At 50.6% G+C, this 14,275-nt stretch overlaps 1 protein-coding gene across 1 annotated transcript in view; it reads right to left on the reverse strand.

Annotated features, from left to right (window-relative positions):
* LOC125467038 (growth hormone-releasing hormone receptor-like) overlaps positions 1-11,012 on the reverse strand; it is an 81,768-nt gene extending 70,756 nt beyond the window's left edge. The window contains exons 1-2 of the mRNA XM_048562382.2: positions 10,798-11,012; positions 5,220-5,325 (exon numbers count right to left, since the gene is read on the reverse strand). Coding sequence (XP_048418339.1) covers positions 5,220-5,325; positions 10,798-10,851 — 160 coding nt within the window. The 5' untranslated portion in view covers positions 10,852-11,012. The remainder of the gene's footprint in view (positions 1-5,219; positions 5,326-10,797) is intronic.
* Positions 11,013-14,275: the final 3,263 nt, after the last annotated feature.

Below are 14,275 nucleotides of genomic sequence, written 5' to 3' on the forward strand. Positions count from 1 at the left end.
CTGCTTTCCAGAGAGACCACTCTCTCCATGACTCCCTTGTTCGCTCCACACTGCCCTCCTACCCCACCACACCCGGCACCTTCCCCTGCAACCGCAGGAAATGCTACACTTGCCCCCACACCTCCTCCCTCACCCCTATCCCAGGCCCCAAGATGACTTTCCATATTAAGCAGAGGTTCACCTGACATCTGCAAATGTGGCTTCCTCTACACTGGGGAAACCAAGCGGAGGCTTGGGGACCGCTTTGCAGAACACCTCCGCTCGGTTCGCAATAAACAACTGCACCTCCCAGTCGCAAACCATTTCCATTCCCCCTCCCATTCTTTAGACGACATGTCCATTATGGGCCTCCTGCAGTGCCACAATGATGCCACCTGAAGGTTGCAGGAACAGCAACTCATATTCCGCTTGGGAACCCTGCAGCCCAATGGTATCAATGTGGACTTCACCAGCTTCAAATTCTCCCCTTTCCCCACCGCATCCCTAAACCAGCCCAGTTCGACCCCTCCCCCCACTGCATCACACAATGAGCCCAGCTCTTCCCCTCCCCCCACTGCATCCCAAAACCAGCCCAACCTGTCTCTGCCTCCCTAACCTGTTCTTCCTCTCACCCATCCCCTCCTCCCACCCCAAGCCACACCTCCATCTCCTACCTACTAACCCCATCCCACCTCCTTGACCTGTCCGTCTTCCCTGGACTGACCTATCCCCTCCCCACCTCCCCACCTATACTCTCCTCGCCACCTATCTTCTTTTCTCTCCATCTTCGGTCCGCCTCCTCCTCTCTCCCTATTTATTTCAGAACCGTCACCCCATCCCCCTCTCTGATGAAGGGTCTAGGCCCGAAACGTCAGCTTTTGTGCTCCTGAGATGCTGCTTGGCCTGCTGTGTTCATCCAGCCTCACATTTTATTATCTTGTATTCTCCAGCATCTGCAGTTGCCATTATCACTCCCATCATTACCCCATCTCTCATCATCACCTCATCTCCCATCATCACCCCATCACCCATCATCACCCAATCACCCATCATCACCCCATCTCCCATCATCACCCCATCCCCCATCATCACCCCATCTCCCATCATCACCCCATCCCCCATCATCACCCCATCTCTCATCATCACTCCATCTCCCATCATCACCCCAACACCCATCATCACCCCATCTCCCATCATCACCCCATCTCTCATCATCACCCCGTCTCCCTTCATCACCCCATCTCCCATCATCACCCCATCTCCTCCTAACCTGGCCATCACCACCCCATCTCCCATCATCATCCCATCTCTTCCCCATCTCCCCATCATCACTCGATTTCCCCATATCCTCCCCATCTCCCATCATCACCCCATCTCCTCCCCATCTCCCCAACATCATCCCATCTCTACAACATTACCCCATCTCCTCCCCAACTCCCCATCTCCCCCCATATCCTTCCATCTCCCCATCATCACCCTATCATCACCTCATCTCCCATCATCACTCCATCTGCTCCCCATCTCCCATCATCACCCCATCTCCTCCCCATCTCCCCATCATCACCCCATCTCCTCCCATCGCCCCATATCCTCCCATCGCCCCATCATCACCCCATCTCCTCCCCACCTCCCCATCATCACCCCATCTCTTCTACATCTCCCCATCTCACCCCATATCCTCCCATCTCCCATATCCTCCCATCTCCCCATATTCTCCTATTTCCCCATCACCGCCTCATCTTCCATCATCACCCCATCTCCCGCCATCACCCCAAGTGCTCCCCATCTTCCATCATCACCCAATCTCCTCCCCATCTCCCCAACATCACCCCATCTCCCCAAAATCACCCAATTTCCTCCCTACCTCCTCATCTCCCCCAAATCCTCCCATCTCCCCACATCCTTCCATTCCCCCATCATCACCCAATCACCCATCATCACCCCATCTCTCCATAATCACCCCATCTTCTCCCCATATCCCCATCATCACCCCATCTGCCATCATCACCCCATCTCCACCCCACATCCCCTCATCACCCCATCCCCTCCCCACCTCCCCATAATCCCCCATCTCCTCCACATCTCCCCATCTCCCCTCATATCCTCCCATCTCCCATATCCTCCCATCTCCCCATATCCTCCCACCTCCCATCATCACCCCCTCTCCTCCCCGTCTCCCTATCATCTCCCCATCTCCTCCCCACCTCCCCATCATCCCCCATCTCCTCCACATCTCCCCATCTCCCCTCATATCCTCCCATCTCCCTGTATCCTCACTTCTCCCCATATCCTCCCATCTCCCCATCATCACCCTATCTTGTCCCTACCTCCTCAGCATCACCCCATCTCCCCAAAATCACCCAATCTCCTCCCTACCTCCGCATCTCCCCTATCCTCCCATCTCCCCATATCCTTCCATCTCTCCATCATCACACAACCTCCCCATCATCACTGCATCTCCTCCACATCTCTCCATCTCCCCTCATATCTTCCCATCTCCCATATCCTCCCATCACCCCATCTCCTCCCCATTTCCCCAACAGCACCCCATCTCCCCAAAATCACCCAATCTCCTCCCTACCTCTGCATGTCCCCCATATCGTCCCATCTCCCCATATCCTCCCATCTCCCTATCATCACCCCATCTGCCATTATCACCCCATCACCTCCCCACCTCCCCATCATCACCCCATCTCCTCCACATCTCCCCATCTCTCCTCATATCCTCCAATCTCCCCATATCATCCCATCTCCCCACATCCTCAAATCTCCCCACATCCTCACATCTCCCCATCATCGCCCCATCATCGCCCATCTCCCATCATCACCCCGTCTCCTCCCCATCTCCCATCATCACCCCATCTCCTCCCATCATCCATCTTCACCACATCTCACCATCTCCCCATCATCACCCCATCTCGTATCATCACCCCATCTCCTCTCCATCTCCCCATCATCACCCTATCTCCTCCCCATCTCCACACCATTACCCTATCTCCCCATATCCTCCCATCTCCTCATCATCACACAATCTCGTCTCCACCTCCCCATCATCACCACATTTACTCCCCATCTCCCCATCAGCACCCCATCTCCTCCCCATCCCCCCATCATCATCCTATCTCCTCCCCATGTCCCCATCATCACCCCATCTCCCCATCTGTCTCAATATCCTCCCATCTCCCCATATCCTCCCATCTCCCCATCATTACCCCATCTCCTCCCCAACATCACCCCATCTCCTTCCCACCTCCCTGTCTCCCCCCATATCCTCCTATCTCCCCATATGCTCTCATCTCTCTATTGCCACCCCATCATCACCCCATCTCCCCATCAACACCATATCTCCAATCATCACCCCATCTCTTTGCCATCTCCCATCATCACCCATCTCCTCCCTGTCTCCCCATCATCACCCCATATCCTCCCAGCTCCCTATATCTTCCTATCTCCCCATTATCAACCATCTCCTTTCTATCTCACCATCTCCTTTCAATCTCTCCATCTCCCTATCATCTTACCAGCTCCTCATTTTCCGATCCCCTCCCCATCTCCACCTATATCTCTAACTTGCCCCACCGTGAGGAGATTTGGGACCGAGCCTCCCAGAATCCTCCTGGAGATCTGGGTGCTGCTGACGTGGGAATCGTGGTGGACCCTCAAAATGAAAGCAATTACCAGTGAAACTTCCAAAAGGCCTTGCATGGAGAACTGGGGAGGGATGACCGCATTCCATGTTGCTGGCCCTCTCTTTAGGGCTGGTGTCTTGCTTTGGCCAATAATAACATGTTCCATGGTCAGAGATGTTGACTCTGGTTGGAATTTCAAGGCCCAGCTGGAGTTATGTTGGAGTAAAACAGTTGACATGTCCCCTGGTCTCTTCAAAACCCCACTAAACGCTTGGGCACCCACAGCACATCGACAGCTCACCACCTCCTTCTCAACTAGGCCCAAGCAGCACGATCAAATTACAAAATAAAACCAGGGATACGCAGTTTACCAGCTCATTATCCTGTCACTGTCAGTGGTATAACACAGTGCGGAGCTGGAGGAACACACCAGGCCAAGCAGCATCAGAGGAGCAGGAAAGTTGACGTTTCGGGCCTTTTCCGAAAAAGGGTCTAGGCCCAAAACATCGCTTTCCTGCTCCTGTGATGCTGCTTGGCCTGGTGTGTTCATCCAGCTCTACACCTTGTTATCTCAGATTCTCCAGCATCTGCAGTTCCTACTATCACTGTCAGTGGGAGCTTGCTATGCACAATTTGCATCGTGTTTCCTGCATAATGCAAGATAAAAACAAGGCTTTCATTTATTTTAGTTTGCTTTTGTAGACCTGTGCCTTGCTTTCTTTTTTATCTTACTGTCAATCTCAGTTACCTTGCACCATCAATCCCACACTATTTAATCTCCATCACCTTCCAGCCAATTACAGTTCTTCTCTTCCACTTCTATACTTCTGCAAAATTTCTTCATCTTACTCTTTTCTCTAGCTCCCCCTTTCCCCATCATTTCCCCTTCTCCCCATCTCCCCCTTTCCCCATCATTCCCCCTTCTCCCCATCTCCCCCTTTCCCCATCTCTCCCCTTCTACCCATCTCTCCCCGTTCTCCCCAACTCTTTCCCTCCCCCACCTCTCCGCCTTCCCCATCTCTCCCTCTTCCCCATCTTGCCCACTTTCCCCATCTCACCCCCTTTCCGCACCTTTCCCCATTTCCGCATCTCTCCCACTTCTCCCCATCTCTCTCCCTTCCCCATCTCTCCCCTTCCTCCCATCTCTCCCCCTTCCCCATCTCTCCCACTTCTCCCCATCTCTCTCCCTTCCCCATCTCTCCCCTTCCTCCCATCTCTCCCCCTTTTCCCCACCAATTCCCCTTCTCCCCGTCTCTCCCCCTTCTCCCCATTTCCTCCTCTTCTGCCTCCAAGATGTTAAATCTCTAACAGCCCTGAGGAAAGTGTAGTGCTAATTTTTATTAAATCCGAAGCACTGTTCCCTCTCCTATGAGCACTTTCAGCATCAGATTTTGTCAGTGGTCCATTTGAGATTCAGTAAAACACCTTTGAAAGTAAGATGTGATTGATCACCTGGCTTAAAGACCACGCTCAGGAAATGGACACAGGTTACGGTTAGCTGAATTGGTTTGAATAGAAAAATTGAGAGCAGTGTTGCGAACGCACATGTGTTTACACACATTGATCTTAACAAATTAAATTCTGATAACTTCAGTAACGTGAGCTGCTTACCCTGGACTGAGGCATTGCTGTTCTCATTAATGCTTTGCAAACATTGTTCTTCATCTCTCTTTATCTCAGTTAGAATTTCACATTCCGGATGCAATCTTCCCATTACCTAAGTGAGGTGAAACAATTACAGTGAGCAACGCACTTCCAGAAACCGCACAGTGTTGCTATTCCATGGCAGTTATTCTCCATCATTAACCCAACTTGTTTAACCACAGCTGGTCACAGTCAGTCTGCGTCTCTCTGTATTGATCAGCCACAGAGGGTTTTATTACCTGCCTGTGAGAATTCCCACACAACAAATGCTGAGAGGTACAAAGACCATCTGTCTCGTTTGAAACCTCATCTCTCTGATAAACAAACTCTCAAGCTTTAGCCTGTCCCTGCAATTTTAGCCTGCTTCCCTCTCTATCCCTCTTCCTGCATCTCTCCCCCTTTCCCCATCTCTCCCCCTTCCCACATCTCTCCCCCTTTTCCCATCTCTCCCTCTTCCCGCATCTCCCCCTCTTCCTGAATCTCTCCCCCGTTCCCCATCTCTCCGAATTCCCAGCTTTCCCCCTTTCCCCGTCTTTCCCCCTTTCCCCATCTATCCCCCTTTCCCCATCTCTCCCCCTTTCCCCATCTCTCCCCCTTCCCACATCTCTCCCCCTTTTCCCATCTCTCCACCTTTTCCCATCTCTCCCTCTTCCAGCATCTCTCCTTCTTCCCGCATTTCTCCCCCTTTCCACATCTCTCCTCCTGCTCCCATCTGTCCCCCAATCCCCATCTCTCCCCGTTCCGGGTTTTCCACTGTTCCCCATCTTTCCTCCTTTCCCCATCTCTCCCCCATTCCCATCTTTCCCCCTTTCCCCCTTTCCCTGTCTCTCCCCCTTTCCCTATCTCCCCCCCCTTTCCCCATCTCTCCGCATTCCTACATCACTCCCCCTTTCCCCATTTCTCCCCATTCCCACATCACTCCCCCTTTCTCCGTCTCTCCCCCTTTCCCATCTCTCATCATTTCCCCATCTGGCTCTCTCCCCCATCTCTCTCTCTTACCCATCTCTCCCCTTTCCCATCTCTCTCCCTTCCCATCTCTCCCTTTCCCATCTCTCCCCTTTCCCATCTCTCTCCCTTCCCCATCTCTCCCTTCCCTATCTCCCCCCTTTCTCATCTCTCTCCCTTCCCCATCTCTCCCTCCCCCATCTCCCCCCTTTCTCATCTCTCTCCCTTCCCCATCTCTCCTCTTTCCCATCTCGCTTCCTTTCCCCATCTCTCCCCATTCCCCCATCTCTCCCTATTTCCCCAGAGAAGCGTAGAGGATGGGAGCCATTCGGCCACTTGAACCTGCTCCTCCATCCAGCATGATCACAGGTAATTGCCCATCTGAATTCCCCGTTGCCCCTTCACCCCGTACCCTAAGATCCCATTTGACCCAGGAAACTCCGGAGAGTTTGAGCTGCAGTGTGAGGCTGGATAGGCTGAAGTTATTTTTCCCATTGGAGTGTCAGAAGCTGAGGAGCGGGGTGACCTTTCAGAGGTTTGTAAATTCATGAGGGACATGGATACAGTAAATAGCCATCTTTACCCCTTGGGTTGGGGGCGTAGTCTAAACTGGAGGGTATACGTTTACGGTGAGAGGGGGAATTCTATAAGGGTCCTGAGGGGCAACGTTTTCACACAGAGGGTAGAGCTGCCGGAGGAAGTAGAAGATTTGGGTACATTTACAACATTTAAAAGACATTCCAACAGGTAAATGGATGGGAAAGGTTTAGCGGGATGTGGTCCAACCACAAGTAAATGGGACTAGTTCATTTAGGAAACTTGCCTAGCATGGATGAGTTGGGCTGAAGGGCTTGTTTCTAAGCAATATGACTGTAACTATATCAAGCATGGAGGATCTGGTTGCAGCTATTTTGTGGATAGGATTGGAATCTCACATACACTGAGGATGTAAATGTATGAAGAGAAAATGATTTTGTGAAGTCTCTGGTGAAGCATTGTCAAATCCATACAGTGTGGGAACAGGCCATTCAGCCCAACAATTGACCCTCTGAAGAGCATCCAACCCAGACCCAACACCCTATCCTATCCCTGTAATCCTGCATATCCCCAACACTAACGCATCTTAGATACACACCCCTGAACACTATGGGCAATTTAGCATGGTCAATCCACCCTAATCTGTGCATCTTTGGACTGTGGGAGGAAACTGGAGCACCCGGAGGAAACCCACACAGTCACTGGGAGAATGTGCAAACTCCACACAGACAGTCGCCCGAGGCTGGAATCGAACCCAGGTCCCTGGAGCTGTGAGGCAGCAGTGCTAACCGCTGAGCCACTGTGCCGCCCCTGTGAGGGAGAGATCTCATAGAAACCTACAAAATTCAAACTGGACTAGGCAAGGTAAACATAGGAAGGACGTTCCTGAAGATCAGGGATTCCAGGACCAGGGGTTACAATCTAAGGATATAGGCTAGGCCATTTAGGATTGAGATGGGGAGAAGAGTCTTCTCCCAGAGAGTGGGGGGCCTGTGGAATTCTCTGCCACAGAAAGTGGTTGAGACCAAAACATTGAACGTTTTCAAGACAAGGTTGAGACACAGTTAAAGGGTAAAGAGATCATAGGGCATAGGGGAAGGAAGTGAACACAGGGGACTGGGCCGGATGAGGGCTAAATGGCCTAGTCCTGCTCCTATTTTAGATGATTCTCTGTAAGGCCTTGGATCAGCCTCGGACAGTTCCAAGGGATAGGGTTAGAATTGAGTGCCAGAGAATGGAGTTTGGAGCAGGTCAGGGGAAGCACGGGCAATGGACAATGTTTCACTGGTGTTTGCTTATCCAATACTGGATAGAAACAGGAATAGGCCATTCAGCCCATCAGACCTACCCCAACACATAATACAGTTGTGGCTGATTGAATATTTTAATGCTTTTTACACACGCAAACGCCATGACATCTTACGTAATGGATAGTTAACAATGCGGCAACATCATCTTTAAGTATGCTCAAAAGATTAAGAGTCACCTGGGCCATCTGAGGGGGTAGAGAAACCTAAAGATTTACCAAACTCTCAGTTAAAAAAAGATTTTAAAAGAGAAACAGAAGGAACTGCAGATGCTGGAAATCAGAGACAGAAATTGCTGGAAGAACTCAAGGCAGTTTCTGAGGAGAGTGAAATCAGAGTTAACGCTCCAGGCCCAGGCTCAGGATGATAACAGAGTGGGAGTGCAAAGGGGAAACACCACCAGCAACATCCTGGACACAGTTAGTTGGATCCCAAAGAACCCTGGCAATTCCGGAGATATGGAGGACCACAACGGAAGGGCCGTGGTGGAAGACAGGGATTTAGCGAAGAACATGGAAGGAGGAGGAAATAAGCAAATAAAGGTATTTTAGTCATTCAATTAAGGGATGTGGGCATCACTGACCAGGGCAGCATTTATTGTCCATCCCTAATTGCCCAGAGGGCAGTTCAGAGTCAACCACATTGCTGTGGGTCTGGAGTCACATGTAGGCCAGACCAGCTAAGGATGGCAGTTTCCTTCCCTGAAGGACATTAGTGAACCAGATGGGTTTTTTCAAGCAAATGACGGTTACCTGGTCACCATTAGATCCCAGATTTTCTTACTTTTCAAACTGAGTTTCACCATCTCTCATGGTGGGTCCTGAACCCATTCCCTACAGTATTAGCTTCGTGGGGAGTGGGGGTGGTAAGGGGTCTGCAGTGCTGGGTTGCTGACAGCACCAATACACAGGCCTGGTGGGCAAACCCTGGAGACGCTGACTGGGACCCCCTCCGGCTAGCTTTCTGGCTAGTCATGACGGGGAGGCATCACCATGGTAATGACTCCCACAACCATGGGTACGCCGCAATGGGAGAGCTTCCAGGCTGTGATCCTGAACCAGGCAAAAACTCGGATAAAGTCCAGCAGGAGAACATACCGCCAATCCCCCCTCCACCTAGGAGATCCACCACATCAGAACCCTCTCACAGGCAGCACAGAGGAGTCCTCACTGCTGAAGTGTGAGGGACACAGCAGATCAACTGGGTGTTGAATATTTTCGGGGACACCTGGGAGTAGATGGTCCCTTTTCCTCAAAATAATTGCACGGGATGTTTCAGTGAGGGTTGGGGGAGAGGGACACTGAGGCGGCCTCCCATCCCCCAGCCCCAAAGGGGTTTCCCCACCAACTCTCCCAGGGTCTGTCACCCACAGCCATCAAGAAAACCATCTGTCCGAGGGTGCCTCTGTTTCAAGGCACACCGCCATAGCTCCCACATCCCCTGCCCACCCCCCCAACACAACAACAACCCCTCCCAGATCACCAACTGGCTGATTGGCTTCAGGTAGCCTTCAGAGATGCCAATCCTCAGGTTGGGGTCAAGGTGCACACCACTGCAAGTGACATCCACAACACACCCCCAACCCCTGAAACAGGGGCGGTTTGTGAACTCAGAGACAGACAGATCTGTTCAATTGAGGCATTTGAGAGAGGCTTCTTAGGAGAGCTGGGCAGACCCAGCCGGCCGAATGGCCTCACCTGGAAATGTGGTTCAACTGAGGCAATTCGAGGAGGCCGTTGGGCAATTATTTGGAGAGAAATGGCATGCAGGGTTAAGGGAATGGCAGGAGCTTGGCACTGGGGATAGAATCAGAGCGGGCTGAAAGGCCTCCTTCTATGTCAGAACGACTCCGCGATTTTGTGGCTCCAACACAAGCAACAGATCAGTGTTGGCCCAATGTGGGAAGAACAGGGCCCCGCATGCTATGTACGATCAAAATCCTCCACATCTTTACTGCCAACCTCCCGAAAAAGTTATCAATCAATCTGCCTCTGAATTGACTCACAGGCTCTATCTACTCATTCCCATGTGATGCCACAAAGCAGAATTAAACTATCCTGCCTAGTTTTTCCGAATCTCTCTCAAGAGTGAGACGCTTGTAGCTCCTGGACTCCTTTGTGGACCAACTTTTATCTTCTTTTTAAAACTTTGAAACTTGTGTCTGAAGTACCTTCAGTTTACTTCAACTTCAGGTATTCAGACTGATTGAATACAATGACAAACTGGGAGGGAAAGAAAAATCTCTTCAGCGAACCGATAAACTTTTCTCAATGTTTGTACTTTGCTATGTCAGTGATTTTACTCATTGAACAATAAGATTCCACCCCACACACACACACACACACACACACACACACACACACACACGCATACACACACACACACGCACACGCACACACGCGCACACACACACGCACACACGTGCACACACGCACACACACACACGCGCACACGCACACACACACACGCACACGCACACGCACATACACACACGCGCGCACACACACACACACACACACACACACACACAGTCACACACACACACACACACACACACACACACACACACACACACACACACACACACACACACACACACACACACACCCGCTCCCAATGCCACTGGCCGGTAATAAACTGTTTTTAAAAGGAAGGGAGAAACTTTCTTGTCTCTTCTCTTCAAAGCCAGCCCCTCCAACTCTGCTTTAGGGAAGTGCTTTGGAAACGAACAGTTTGCCAGCAAGCAAATTACTCACAGCAGCCGCACGGAGGACCACACACCAGGCACAGCCCCACAACAGGGTCTTCATCTCAGGAGCTAGCCGATGTCTCCACTAGCCCCCTTCCCTGAGCTCCATGGCATTGCACAATGACTGCCACTTCTGTGCTATCCCCAGCCTTCCTCCCCAACTGAGAGCACGAGCTGTTGTAATCCTGGGTCAGCCGATAACGCGGGGAACAATAAAACCAACAGTAGGGTAGCCTTAACCTTTGGCTCACTGTTAGTGATGAGTTAACAAAAATGTGTCAATGAAGAGAGAAACGTCGTTCGATACGGGCAATCAGGGTTTGGCTTTATCATAAATCACGCCACTTTCTGATGATCATTTACTTAAGAATGTTATTAACACGCTGGCACCTCGCTGTATTAATCTTGTGTTTCCCTTAGTTGTTATGTTAACCTGCTTTCCCACCCTTACTGCCTGAAAGAGTGGTTGAGACAGAAACTCTTAAAACAGTTAAGGAGTATTTACATGTGCAATTGTGTTCTTATGGTCTTAGCTCCTTATATGTTGTCGCAATGCTAAGAGGTTTAGGCCATGTGCTGGAAAATGGGATTAGATTTGTTAGGTCTTATTTTTTGACTAGATGGGCTGAAGGGCCTTTTTCCTGTGCTGTAGGCCTCTAGGAATCCATGTCTCCCGCCTTCTCCCCCTTGCCTAACCGGGTTTTTTCTAGGGGTCTCTTATAATGCTTTGGTGTCTCTGCTGTTGTGATCAGAACAAGTCTTTGGTCAGGGTCTGTTGCTGGAATCAGCAGCTCAGTAAGACCCACCCCATCCACAACTTTAGCCAACGTTCCCAGTGCTGATCTGAGGGAGGACGAGACAGCCAGGGGTGCTGTCCTCCTTCTCAGGCCTATCTCAAAGCTACTACTGCCAAGAAGAGCATTTTTATGCAACCAATCTCAAAGCAGACTACCATGGTCCTTAACACATTGTGGGATCTTGCTGTGCGTCAATTGGCTGTCGTGTTTCCTGCACTACAACACTTTGAAGAGTAACGCGATTGACTGTAAAGCCATCTGGGATGCTCAGAGGTTCTGAACCTGTTACATAAATAAACATTCTTTGAAATAACTCCATGGAGACCGGTATCCCATCACCAAACTACTGTTTATTTACACATGCACTGTGTGTGGACTCTGACCAGTTAGCTCAGAGCCAATCCCTCTAGTGAAGAGAATCCCTGAGGCTTCTGTTTACAGCTGTTGGCCAAGACTCCCCAGTTGGCCCAGGTTAACAAGCCCAAATCAGGGAACTCATACTCATTGAGATCTACCCTGCCCAACCTCATTCCAAACTCTGTCATCTCTCTATAAATTTAGTCTGATTTTCACCATCTACCAAAGCCTCATTCTGTCTCTATAAGGCCACCCTAATTAATAAGGGGAGGGTCACTGAAGGACACCCACAAGTTTAAACAATTGAATTTCTACTCCAGAAGATGAGTATTGGTATAATTATGTGGCTGTTTCTGACGGGTGCAGACTACATGGGCCAAAGGGCCTTTTTCAGTGTTGTAGCCATCTATGAGTCTAATTCTGGGAAATGAATGTACTGGAGTGCTATTCGAAGATGTAAAAGACAAGTCAGACCAAGATGCATCATTAATATCGCTTATTAGCAGACTCCCTCTGCTGGGTTTTGAAAGCCATTCTTCTTTGTTATTTATTCTGAAAACATGGGCAAGCCCAGTACTTAATACGCATCCCTGGCCGCACTGAGTGGTTTGCTCAGACTGTTTAAAAATCAACAAAGTCATTGTGAGTCTGGAGTCACTTGTGGGTCAGACCAGCTAGGAACAGCAGATTTCCTTCACTTAAAAAAGCACACCAATGAACCAAAAGGGATGTTTCAGCTAACGATGAGATATCAAAACTGCAGATGCTGGAGTCTGAGATAACACAGCGTGCAGCTGGAGGAACACAGCAGGCCAGGCAGCATCAGAGGAGCGGGAAAGCTGAAGAATGGTCTAAAGGAGAGTCCCGAAATGTCAGCTTTCCTGCTCCCCTGATGCTGCCTGGCCTGCTGTGTTCCTCTAGCTCCACACTGTATTAACCATTTCAACAAATGAGACCATAAGGCCATAAGACATAGGAGCAGAAATTAGGACATTCAGCCCATCGAGTCTGCTCTGCCATTCAATCATGGCTGATAAGTTTCTCAACCCCATTCTCCTGCTTTCTCCCCGTAACCCTTCATCCCCTTGACAATCAGGAACCTATCTATCTCAGTCTTAAATGCGCTCAATGACCTGGCCTCCACATCCTTCTGTGGCAGTGAATTCCATAGTTTCACCACTCTCTGGCTGAAGATGTTTCTTCTGTGAAGAGTAGCTTCCGCACCTACATAGGCACCAAACCCCACCTCTTCTTCCGTTACATTGATGACTGTATCGGCGGCGCCTCATGCTCCCACGAGGAGCTCAAACAGTTCATCCACTTCACCAACACCTTCCACCCCAACCTTAAGTTCACCTGGGCCATCACCAGCACATCCCTCACCTTCCTGGACCTCTGAGTCTCCATCTCAGGCAATCACCTAGAAACCAATATCCATTTCAAGCCCACTGACTCCCACAGCTACCTAGAATACATCTCCTCCCACCCAACTTCCTGCAAAAATGCCATCCCCTGTTCCCAATTCCTTCGCCTCCGCCGTATGTGCTCCCAGGATGAAGCATTCCACTCCTGCACATCCCAGATGTCCTCGTTGTTAAGGACCGCAATTTCCTCCCTGCAGAGGTCGAGGACTCCCTCGACCGTGTCTCCTGCATTTCCTGCAACTCATCTCTCACACCCCATCCCCACAATAACCACCAAAAGAGAATCCCCCTCTTCCTCACGTACCACTCCACCAACCTCGCATCATCCTCCAAGAAGACTTTCTAACATCAAGTAGATGTTCACCTGCACATCTGCCAATGTGGTATACTGCATCCATTGTTCCCGTTGTGGCCTCCTCTACATTGGGGAAAACCAAGCGGAAGATTGCGGACCGCTTTGGAGAGCACCTACGCTCGGTTTGCAATAAACAACTACACCTCCCAGTCGCAAACCATTTCAACTCCCCCTCCCATTCCTTAGACGACAAGTCCATCCTGGGCCTCCTGCAGTGCCACAATGATGCCACCCGAAGGTTGCAGGAACAGCAACTCATATTCCGCTTGGGAACCCTGTAGCCCAATGGTATCAATGTGGACTTCACCAGCTTCAAAATCTCCCGTCCCCCCACTGCATCCCAATACCAGCCCAGCTCATCCCCGCCTCCCTAACCTGTTCTTCCTCTCACCCATCCACTCCTCCCACCTCAAGCCTCACCTCCATTTCCTACCTACTAACCTCATCCCACCTCCTTGACCTGTCCCTCTTCCCTGGACTGACCTATCCCCTCCCTACCTCCCTACCTACACTCACCTCTACTGGCTCCATCCCCGCCTCTTTGACCTGTCT

The sequence above is a fragment of the Stegostoma tigrinum genome, chromosome 2 (genome assembly GCF_030684315.1).
Source record: "Stegostoma tigrinum isolate sSteTig4 chromosome 2, sSteTig4.hap1, whole genome shotgun sequence".
In the NCBI taxonomy this organism is placed as follows: Eukaryota; Metazoa; Chordata; class Chondrichthyes; order Orectolobiformes; family Stegostomatidae; genus Stegostoma; species Stegostoma tigrinum.